General features: G+C 40.3%; 1 protein-coding gene across 9 annotated transcripts in view; it reads right to left on the reverse strand.

The window, feature by feature from the left end:
• The window catches only part of LOC116702075 (receptor-type tyrosine-protein phosphatase U), a 221250-nt gene that overhangs the window by 88810 nt on the left and 119737 nt on the right, over positions 1-12703 (reverse strand). For all 9 annotated transcript variants that reach the window (XM_032536175.1, XM_032536172.1, XM_032536173.1 and 6 more), the window contains exons 5-6: positions 4684-4799; positions 1079-1250 (exon numbers count right to left, since the gene is read on the reverse strand). In XM_032536175.1, the coding sequence (XP_032392066.1) occupies positions 1079-1250; positions 4684-4799 (288 nt within the window). The remainder of the gene's footprint in view (positions 1-1078; positions 1251-4683; positions 4800-12703) is intronic.

Raw genomic sequence — 12703 nt, forward strand, 5'->3', positions numbered from 1 at the left:
TGTGTGTGTGTGTGTGTGTGTGTGTGTGTGTGTGTGTGAGCGAAGGGAGGGTTGAGTGATACATTACACACGGTGAGGGTATTTACAATATTACAACAAGAGACATTGGGAATGCGTGTTGGGTAACTTAAAGGGGTGTAGTAGTGTAGTATTTTTGAAACATGCTAAAACGTGAGCTGGAGGAAGAGCATAGTTAGCCTAGCTTAGCATTATAACTGGAAGCCGGGGGAAAGAGCTACCAGAACGAGCTGGCTCTGTCCAAAGAAAATACACCTACCGACAACTCTAAAGTTAACTGACTGAAAAGTCATGTCTTATATGTTTTACACCTGTATAGAAAGAAAAATAGAAAAATAACAACTTGTAGTTTTAGGGGGAGTTACATGATAGACCTATTCCTTGACAAAAAAACAGTTTGAAGGTGGCAGGCATTTATTCTTTTTCATGTTGGACAGGGCCAGGCTATCTGTTTCCCCCTATCTCTAGTCTTAATGCTAAGCTAGGCTAACCACATCCTGATTGCGGCACTGTACTTAATGCACCGATGTCTAGTATGTATGATGATTAGTATCGATCTTCTCCTTTCACTCTTAAAATAAAAAGAAACAAGCTTTTTCCCAAGATGTTGAGCTATTCCATTAACTCTACCTAGACTAGAAAGACAGACAGACAGACAGACAGACAGACAGACAGACAGACAGACAGACAGACAGACAGACAGATAGATAGATAGATAGACAGATATTTAATATTGCAGATATTTACTAAACTAAATTTGGTTGGAGCAAACCAGTTTACAGCATTAAAATACAACATGAAATATAAAATTTGTGGTAAACTCAGCGTTAGGTAGTAACATAACTGAGTAAAGTAATGTCATTACTTTTTTCGGTAATGATTGTGAGGGATACAATATGAAATTCAGGTTATTATATGAGTCACTAATCCAATTAACTCCTTGTTACTTTGGCAATTTGGAGTGTTGGCCGGTTGGATGGAGGAGGAGGAGGAATACACCTTCTTCTATCTCTCGCCCAACGCTGCTTAAATTAGTCACGTGTTGCTAAATCTAGATTACCTCTGACAATGAGCTCTCCAAAATTGGAGACGGCGGCGCCCCTGGGCGAGAGGGTGATGCAGCGGTAGAGGTCCTGCTCCCCACGCTGCGCCTCCACCTGGAAAGTCGCCATCAGCCGCTTATGACTCAACCGAGACAGCAAGGACGTGTCCAGCACCACGCTGTTCCTCCGCTGACACACATAGAGAGAGAAAATGCAAGCAATGAGCAAACCGACCACACACACGTTTACCTGAAGTCTATTCAAGGGATTACCAACGGGCGGCAGGCTAAAAAGCAGACAGGAAGACAAAGGAGGGTTGAAATTAGCTACATGGGACGGCGAGATAAGAAATGTGTGACAAATGTCAGCGGAATAGCGTTTTTACGCTCATGAGGCTGGTGACACAGGCCTCCCAGAGTTGTTATTTCCAGCGCAGGGGCTCCTGCTGACAGCTCCTCATCTCTTGCCATGCTAATGTGTCAGCGCTTCAGGCACACGGGCAATTGGCTCAACCTGTGAAACAGGAAATTTGAGGCTAACATTTGCAATAAGCTGTTCCAGGTGCGAGCTACAATATATGCAGCTCTCTCACAGAATAAGCAGATTATTATGTAAACTGTCGCCTGCTCTCAGTTTCAAGTGGGTTTGACATCCGCATGTTTGAATTGGTTTATGTGGATAGGGGCGGGGGAATGTGAAATGTAGATGTACAGCGGCCGGCTACTACAGCCTGAAGCTGCAGATTATAACTCATTCTAACTTTGGTATCAATTTTATCTATCTCTTCTTTTATAAAATCTGTTGTTTTTAACAATCTGAAGTCACCCTTCAGAAAACAGCATTTTAGATTTTTAGATCAGCCACATAAAAGTTGCATCCAACAATTAGGTCCACCTGCAGGCTTTTTAAAGCAAATAAAATCTCCTGGGAGCCAAGTCTGCAGTCACTCCTGCCTGGGAGCGAGCACCGCGTCATATCATGATTAAGAGTCGGTGCAATAACTAATTTAGGTGTGGACGGGTTGATGTTAGGGATGTAAATAGCATCTGAGACAGCAGTTGGCAGTTTGGCCTGGAAGACAGCGGAGAAAATGTGATGCTAATTGATGAAGAAACATTATGCTTACAGTTTGGTTGGACTACCTTAATAGAAAAGAAAGAGTGGAGGAGAGGAGCTCGAGTCTGGGCAGGAGAGGACATCCACAGGCCCGCCGAGATCAAAGAGAAAGCAGCAATTATCACACTCAGTTTTGATGATCAAACGGGCCCCGAACAACAAATGGGGGAACAGAAGGCAGTAATGGTTTCTGATAGATCTCTAGTTTCTGCTGTTGCCAGGTTTTTTTTTCTCTTAATGAGAAAAGTAGGGAAGAAGCAAGCTGAAGCAAGTTTCACTCCCTGATGTAAGTCGAGTGCAGATTTGAGTTGCGCATGTGTCACTTTGCGACAAGTACCCTATAAGATGCTAACAAGAGACTTCTGTAATGTCAACACAGTAAAAATGGACCTACTGAACCAAGCTGGTTCACTGCTGGTTACAAGTTAGCCATCAAACACAACAAAGGCTGTCAGTTGAACGGCGTTTTGAGCTAACGTTAGCAAGCAAACAATCATAGGTAGCTAAAATGTTTCTAAAATGATTCCCATCTTTTATTGTTCGTAATGAGAAAAGTTTATTATTTCATGGATTTCACAAATTTCAGTATGACACGTAATGCCGTCAACCATTTAAATCTGAGCATGCGCGACTCAAATCTGCACTCGACTCACATTGGGGAGTGAGAGTGAGTATTGACTTACAGAGGAAGTTCAGAGCAGCATACCGTCCAATTACAAAAGACAAGCCCTGTATTGTTTGTTTGCACCTTCCTTCCGTGTGTGTGTGTGTTTTTGTGTGCGTAGCTCCGTCAACAAAGTTGCAAACTCTTATAAATGTCTCTTCCACATGCTGATCATCTTCAAAGGCTTCAATTCAGAGACGAGACAGAGGGAGGGGGCGGCGAAATAAGAAATCGGGCGGAAACACAAGGGATGGATCACCAAGTAGACTGAGATCTCATTTGCAAAGCGCCTTCTCCCTGCTGCCGTCATTTCAAAAGCACTTAGATGTGCAGGCTTCAAGGCCAGAGGAAGAGTGGAGGCATTCAGGGATGGATTTTTGAAGACTAATATTAGCTCATATTCAAACCAGGAAAATTGAACCTATTTTCAGTTGATGCGTGAGAAAAAATGACTTTAGGGGCTTTAGTAAACTAAATGCTACCACAATCAAAATGCTACAAAAGCAGAGGCGCAAACTTAATAATCTTCCGAAGCCTCCAATGACTCATTTCCCTGCAACAACACAACCATTAAAAGACAAACTCGGGGTAACAAACATTATTTAACATGATCAAATTACACTACTATAGCTGGTATTTTGCAGCCAGTTGATAATAATGGTAATAGCTTCCATTTCCTTTACTATAGAACTCCTGTACTACTATACAATTCATCATACGGTGACTACAGCTCTTTGTCCCCAGCCAAATCCTTTTTTGATATTAATAGAGATTTATTGTTGAACTTCCATTGAGTTTGGGACTAGTGGAAGACAGATTTGAAAAAAAGAAACGCTGAAGCTGAGATATCCGGACATGCAGTACTTTACGTGGGTCTAGTTTCCTAAATCCTCCACGCCATGCCAACAGACATTGTAAGATATGTCACTCCAATAATTATATCACACCTGGCAAAAGTTCCCTCAAAGTGTCTAGACCGGTTTCCATCCAAATGTATCACACATTTTATCCAAATCCGTCAGATGTCCCTTATTTTCAGCCGCATGTCCCTCACATTTCCTTCTTTTTTCATTCTAAACTCCGGAGGACAATGGTTAACTGCTCCTCTGATCTCTGCAGGGTAAATCCAGAGAGCTAACTAGACTATCTGTCTGTCTGTCTGAGTTTTCTGTTACACTTCTAAAACAACTTTTGAACATACGTATGTTCAACCAAAACAAGTTCTTTCCTGGAATGATTTAGCAGAGGCCCCGTAATTTAGTCCGGTGCTTAGCACCGCCCAAGACGATTGTGATTGGTTTAAAGAAATGCCAATAAACCAGAGCACGTTTTTCTCCCATCCCGGAATGCTGTGTAGACTAGCCAGACCTTCCTACGTAGAGGAAGGTCTGGCAATGCAAGACTAAAGGACACACTTAAACTAATTCTAAAAAACCTGGTAACCAGCTAATTTTCTGAAACAGACTATCAAAGCACTCACTCACTCACTCACTCACTCACTCACTCACTCACTCACTCACTCACTCACTCACTCACTCACTCACTCACTCACTCACGCCATCTTTGAACAGGTGTATTCTCTTAAGACTCTGAAAAGCTCATGTAAACAGCAGCCTGAATGGGAGTGTTGCCAGCAGCGGTGCATGCAAATGTAACCACTGTAAGCTGTTCTGGATAAGACTGTCAACTAAATGCCAAACAAAAATGTTTATCTTTATTCTATGTGCTGCTGCTTCTTCTTTCTACAATCTCCAGTCCTACTCTATTATCCAGGTGCTGAGATGTTGGCTTGACTAGCACAGATACAAAATATAAAAACACATACACATCTCTTTTTCTCACCTCCAGAAGGAAGGGCTCAGTCTCAGAAACTTTGCCCGTGGCGACACACTGGAATGAGGCATTCTGCCCGGCATTCACCTCTACATCACCCAGCCGAGAGAAATGAGGCACCTTGTCTGTGGAAGGAAAGAAAGACACACACACACACACACACACACACACACACACACACACACACACACACACACACTGATCAAAGTGGCTCATCTGGAGCTTAGCATCACTGTCTAAATATATTTAACACACACAAAGATAAATGCATTTGGCAAGTGTATAATGGACATGTAAACATAGAGTATATATCTATACCCTGCAAAAATATTATTCTAAATAAGTCATTAACTATTTAAAGTTAAATCATCTCTACCCAGTTGGCTGAAGCTTGTATAAGAAAATATAGATCATAAGGCTGCATACTATAACTTATCAAGACAGACATTTTTCATCAAGATCTCTCACACACACACACCACACACCACACACACACCACACAACACACACACCACACACACACACACCACACCACACACACACACAACACACACACACACACACACACACACCACACCACACACACCCTTTAGTTTGACACAGACAGTTGCCTGCGATCACAGAGAGACATTGTTTTTCTGCTGCAACAAAAACTGTACTTGTGTTGACACTTATTAGGATCCTTCTGAATCTAGAGTCTCGACTACATTATCATTTAAAAACCCTGTCAAGAAGACATAGTAATCCTTATTCTGTGTTTGTATCGCTGCTAAAGAATACTGTTTTGTAGAAATAGCTGAGATGCAAAAGATGACTCTGCTGAACATGCTTAGATAAAGCCACGCATAAGGAATTTGCCATCAAATGACACACCCTATATGTCTCCATATAATAATAATAATAATAATACATTTTATTTAAAGACGCCTTTCATGGCACTCAAGGACGCCGCACAGGGAATTCATAAATTAAGAACAGCAAAACAAATACTATACAACAGCAAAACAAATACTATACAACAGCAAAACAAATACTATACAACAGCAAAACAAATACTATACAACAGCAAACAAATACTATACAGCAAAACAAAAACAAAACTATACAACAGCAAAACAAATACTATACAACAGAAAAACAAATACTATACAGCAAAACAAATACTATACAACATATACAGTTGTGTTCGAAATAATAGCAGTGCCTCAACAGCAGCAAGAAAATCACTGGTTTTATTAACATTTCAAACTCTATACCCCAGATAAGTTTCTGGGGGGTAAAATAAAGGTATAGAAAACCAACAAACCCAACAGGACAGCCATGCATACTGTGGATTCTGTGAAATTGAATGATTAACTGAAAAGGGTGTGTTCAAAAAAATAGCAGTGGTGAGTTCAATTAGAGAGGGCATCAATTAGGGAGGGTATTCTGGGAAAAAAGGGTGTTAACAGGTGATCCGTATTTAAGGATCAAGACAACTGGCATGCTGGCTGTGCATTTCTCCTGAAAAAACAATGAAAATGGGTCGTTCAAGACACTGTTCTGAAGATGAGCGTTTCCTAATAAAAAAATTGATTAAAGAAGGGAAAACATACAAAGAGGTGCAGAAAATCATTGGCTGTTCAGCTAAAATGATCTCAAATGCCCTGAAATGGGAGCAAAAAACTGAAAAACGAGGAAGAAAAAGAAAGACAACCCCTCGAATGGACAGAAGAATAGCCAAACTGGCGAAGACTCAGCCAATGATGGGATCCAAGAGGATCAAGCAAGACCTTCAGTTGACAGTGAGTACTGTGACAATCAGAAGACGTCTTATTGAGGTTAACCTTCAGCAAGAAGCCCCGCAAAGTCCCACTGCTGAGAAAAGACATGTGCAGAAGCGTTTACAATTTGCCAAAGAGCACATTGACTGGCCTGAAAGAAATGGCATAATATCTTGTGGACAGATGAAAGCAAGATTGTTCTTTTTGGGTCTAAGGGTCACAGGCAGTATGTCAGACGCCCTGCAAACACAGAATTCAAGCCACAGTACTCACTGAAGACCATTAGAATGGTGGTGCAAGCATCATGATATGGGGATGTTTTTCATACTATGGTGTTGGTCCGATTCACCGCATACAGGGATCATGGATCAGTTCCAGTACATCAGGATCCTGGAAGAGGTCATGCTGCCATATGCTGAGGAGGAAAGCCGTTGAGGTGGACCTTTCAACAGGATAATGACCCCAAACACACAGCAAGCGAGCAAAAGATGGTTCCAGATGAACAGATTCAACTGATGGAGTGGCCAGCAATCCCGGACCTTAATCCCATTGAAAACTGTTGGGCTGACATAAAAAGTGCAGTGCATGAGGCAAAACCAAGAAACGCTGAGGAAGTGGGAATACAGTGCAATTATCCTGGGCTGCAATACCTGTGGAACGATGCCAGAAGTGGTGTGACTCCATGCACCCACAGAGTGAAGCAGTCATCGGAAACCGTGGTTTTGCGACAAAATATTAGTTTAGGATACTCAGCTAGGTTCACTTATCAAGAATTTCTTTGTTTGTACAGTACATTTTTGAGTTTCCAAGGAAAGATGGCAACACTGCTATTCTTTTGAACATGCCATTTCTTACTTTATTTGAAATATTATTAATATTATTTAAGTTTTGATGACTTTGCGCAATTGTTTTGCTTTGGAATAGAATGTACTGTGTCCCCAATGTATCTGTGTTCATTAAAGTACAATTTCTTTGAAGAATTTTGACATTTACTCATTTTTCTAAAGGCACTGCTATTATTTCGAACACAACTGTACAATATACTATACAACATATACAAACAACCTTACACTTGCTCTTTCTTGTGTGTGCAACACCAGCGTTACGATACATCCAGTGTATAGTGTGTATATATGTAGTATACTGCAACATGTTTTTAGCTCATTTCTTGAAAGTATCCTGTTGAATTTTTAAAGTCCACAAGTATCTTGTGGATCGAAATTATCACAATCTATAATTTCGATTTTGATAACATTTCAATTCAAAAACGCAGAAAAACATTTTTTTTCCTTGAGGTCTAACGAACCAATTAAATGCATTTCCTTTCCCCATAAAACACTTACAAATAGAATTTTTTTGAATGTTTTCTACATTGTTAACTTCCACGTTTCCTAGCTACATACTGTATGGTAGTGTTATCACCACCAAGTGCCAATCAGTGCAATGACATGAAATAGTCAGAACAAATATGTGCCACTAATGCTGGTCCCTGCTAGTAGAACGAGAAATATAACCCAAACTGGGATCCAGTCATCAAAACATCACCCCATAGTGCCTTAAATGAGGAGACTAACTTATCCATAGTCAGTGTATTACCTACAGTACATGGCGGACAGTGTTTTAAAGGGTTAGTTCGGATTCACTAAAGTCCCACAATAACACAAACTAACCGATAGAGGCAGCGGTAGACTAGCATCTCCTCGTATTCTGCATGGTTAAATTACTGTTTTTGTCAAAGGAGTCTGGTGGTTTTGAAGAGAGCATAGACGGATATAACGGCTTCAGTTTCCCGTCGGAAAGGGCTGTCTGACAGCAAGGTAAAGCAGTAAAAATATTCAAAATATAGCAAACACACTGATATTGGTATTTTTTAGGTGGTCCTTTTTCAGGTGGATAAAATTTGTTTAGCTGCTACCTACATCCACAGCAGTCCATTAGTCTATTACATTACTGTAGCTAATAACACTGACTATAAGTACCTAATACAACCCCACTTCAAAAACTCTGAACGATCCCTTTAATCTAGCTTTGAGAAAACTGTACTCCAAAAATCATGTTATCATTTTCAACATCACATGTACAGTACAGTAAATATCATTTGTTTTCTTCCATAGTCTCAGAGTCTAACTGTCTGCTCGTCAGTTCTATTGATTTGGACATTTAGCTCCCTTGCTACGTTGTTGCCTGATCAAAGTTGCAGGGGATCATTTTCATTGCCATGTTGTCATTTTCAGCTCTGTTCTCATCAGTAAGCAAGTAGCAGAGCACAAAGATGCTATAAATATATACACAGTGTGTGTGTTTACCATTAATACATCATTCTGACTTTATGACTTGTGCTACTGCAATGCAGACAAAAAACATTTCACTGCTTCTGACAAGCAGGAACACCAGTGATTTTTTTTTAAATATTCACATCCCCGTAAAATCCTCAAAAAAAGTGTTAAGCTTCAATTATTATAAAAAGCAGCTCATAAAGATAACAGACCTTTTATAAAAAGCAGACATTTTTGACTTTGCATCATTAGAAATGCAGAATTGTTACTAATAATCAAGGATGACTGCCAAGAGCTACACTGAGCAAGCGTAGGCAATGCCAGGACCCCAAAACTGAAGCAGTTAAATGAAATTCAGCAATTACTCATATTATTTACACCTGTACTTTTCCTACTGTGAAAATGTGTCAAAATGGCTCAGAATAAGGTATTTGTTGCCCTTTTCTCATTACTGCACACCTATTTTAAAGTGGTACTTATCAATTTCACTAATGCCTTGCTTGGCTTTGCATCAAGCTTGAACATTCATTACATTATATAAAAAGCATTGTGGGCTAAATGTATTCAACAATTATCTTTGTAATATTAACATTTCTATAACCCTTTAATATACCCATGGAGCCTAACTGCATCCAAAATGGTTCTCTCACATTATTTACATGAGACAAAAGTTCAACTGAAACAAGTTTTGAAGACTATAATGTGGTTACCTTTGGACCACAGCTAACAGTTATTATATTTTGTGCTACTAAATTTAGATTTAAAAACAGATGCTGTTTCACACCACAATTAGTGTAATTTTGGCATGCAGATAAATGTTTGAACCAGCATTAGCCCTATGCTACACTGAAACCTCACCTTACCTTTATTTTAACAACACATTCAACAAAACTGCAGAATGACTAGAAAAGTTCTAAACATAAGGCTAGACCTAAGATAAATGTTCTTCCATAGTTGTTTTGTTTGAGTGTTTGAGGGTTTAAACCAAATTCTACCAGATAGCCTAGTTACTAGCTAATTTAATGTCATGCTAACGCTAGCTAGCAGACAGCAACTGATGTTTTGATATACATAAGCATACAATTTATATTCTGTAATTACGTCTGCTTCCTCCAGAATGTGAACATGTTTCTTACCTGGTCAGTATGTCTATTTCTCAACTGGCTAGTTTTCTTCACCAAATATAGCTAAACAGATAGACCTATAGCTTCATAATGAATATCAAAAAGTGGAGAGCTAGCTTACCTACCTTTTCACCCTCAGTAATTTAGAAGAATACTCTTCTTTAAAGATATTGTATATTTGTGACATCTGTTATAGTCATGGCATATTTAATACAATATAAAGTGTATCCACATGTAAATCTTGCTGGTCTCATATACACCCGCTCATTTAATTTCTATGCTTGTTCTTTGCAACTTATCAGAAGACATTGTGGTGAAGCGTAAAACAAGTTATAGTGCAACTCTTCAACTGCACACGGATTAAGGATGAAACAGATTATCTAACGTGACAGGTGGGAAGCTAACAACTCTGTTTATCTGCCAACTATTGTGAAGGATCATTTGCTGCACTTATCAATGAACCTGAATCTGACACCTGAACCGCTTCTAAACAATGAGAACATGGCCACCCTGCAAATAAAATCATCTAAAAGATGTTCTAATGGAAACACAACATTCTGTTTTTACATGACAACAATCAAGTCATTATTTTTTTAGAAGTGTGGGGAAAAGTTTAGGGTTAACAGAAGGTTTGCTAATCCCGAACCATCCTGAGTTGAAACAGCAAAATTTATGTTGCTGCCGTTACACAGGTTAAGATGCCTACCCAAAACCGCGAGGTAGGCCGCAGAGCAGAGAGGCAAAGCGCAGTGCAAGAACATTCTGGAATTGGTTGCGCCTGTCGCTGCCCAATGTGAGGCAAGTGCAGATTTGAGTCGCGTATGCTCAGATTTAAACAGTTTACGACAGGGGTCTTCAACAGGGGGTCAAGAGGTACTGCATGGGGGTCGCGAAAGTTTTGGTGATAGAATTTTTGTATATCCCCCCCCCCCCTGCAATTTTTTCCACTAATTGAAATGTCTTTAAATACACATTAACATGAATTCAACACACGTTGTAAACAGATAAAGGAGGCAGAAGAGTCTTTCAGTCATCAATGCACACATGGCACTATAGGACCAGTTTGATATAACACAATTTTATACAATATATATAATTAGGGGGTCCCCGCTCCATCTCGCCATCAGTTTGGGGGTCCTTGGCCTGGAAAACGTTGAAGACCCCTGGTTTACGACATAACTGTCTGAATGTTATGAAATAATAAACTTTTCTCTTTACAAACAATAACAGAGGATGGGAATCATTTTAGAAACATTTTAGCTACCTATGATTGTTTGCTTGCTAATGCTAGCTCAAAAACGCCATTCTAGTGACAGCCTTTGTTGTGTTTGATGGCTAACTTGTAGCCAGCAGTGAACAAACTTGGTTAAGTAGGTCAATTTTTACTGCACTGACATTACAAAAGTTTCTCGTTAGCGTCTTATATGCTACTTGTCGCAAAGTGACGCATGCGCAACCTACAGCTTCACTTGAAGCAAAGTGACGCATGCGCGACTGAAATCTGCACTCGCCTCACATTGGGCAGTGACAGCGCCGTGAAAGGTCAGCGGCAACAATGTCAAAGTTGAAATAATTTGCACTTTGAGCGTAGCACTCTGCGTCAATCCCGAGTGGTGTGCAACGCCAGGGGTAGCACTGCGCCTAGGTGGGCGGCACTACTGTCCCCATTGGAAAGCCACCGCAGAGCTTACCACAAATCCTGTGTAGGCGCCTTGAGACAGGGGTTTGCGCTGGCAGAATTTAGGTTGCAGCAGCAGCTAACTGGCCAGTCTCCGGAGCTGCTGCCCATTCACTTCCCGGGCAAAGTAGTCTTATAGAGGCGGGGAGTGAGGCAGAGGGACCGTGGGGTGCGCTAGCTAGTTCTTTTTTTGTTTTATTTGTGGTCTGATAAACACTAAATTTGTCAAATTCAGTCCCCCATATGAAAATTTTCCAAGCTACTGTAGCTGTCATATTTTGGGGGATTGTTCCATGATTGTTACACGTTTTCCATTGGAACGCAGCCAACGAGGCTCTAGTCCCTGTATGGCACTCTGCCTGAGGAGAAAATGCTGTAGGCTACTGGTGCTGTTGTTTATTTGGTCATGAGTGATTGACGTCCTGTCACTGTACCAGTTGCTCATGCTCAAGAGAGAGGACGACTGTTTAAGTTGAGGCAGACAGCACCGCGGAGTCTTTTAATTGGCACTTTATGACATTTCATACAATTCTGAAGCAGGCCGCCGGCACTGCAAAATGTATATGACGGAAACACAGGGGGAGTTAAACTGTCCTACAAAACACTGGAATGACTTTTCAGAAAATGAAGCAAAATGATAACAATATAATGAGAAAATAATAACCTCCATCATATAAGAGATGAACTGTCTGGAACTCGTGCTGTGGTGTACATACAAAATGTTCTGGACAAATTGTTTCTACTGGATACCAACGTGATGAACAAAATAAAAATTTTGATACAGAGACTAGCACTATTCACACAACACACTTTTATCCTTGGTTTCCACAGTAACCAACAGCATCATCTGGATAAGGATGGGGCCACAGAAATAACATCTCACATTTCATCTATTGCCTTTTGATTTTCTTTTTCCTCTGTGCAGTCCTATTCATGCTCTATCTGACCAAACAGCATTGTAAGCAGACTCTGTGCTTACAAATTTCCTAAGGTGGAAATATCAAATAACAGTTAGCTCCTTCCACATATGTAAACCCCATCAAACTAATTCTGCATACCAGCAATAAAGCTAAAGCAAAGAGTGAAAGCTAGCAAAGTGTACACCCTGCAGAATTGTTGTGGTGCCAGTCAGAAACAAGAATAAACTTTCAAGTCATCTTTTAAAGACGAGCGTTCTCAGCCCCAATT

Source organism: Etheostoma spectabile, chromosome 14, assembly GCF_008692095.1.
Source record: "Etheostoma spectabile isolate EspeVRDwgs_2016 chromosome 14, UIUC_Espe_1.0, whole genome shotgun sequence".
Lineage (NCBI taxonomy): Eukaryota > Metazoa > Chordata > Actinopteri > Perciformes > Percidae > Etheostoma > Etheostoma spectabile.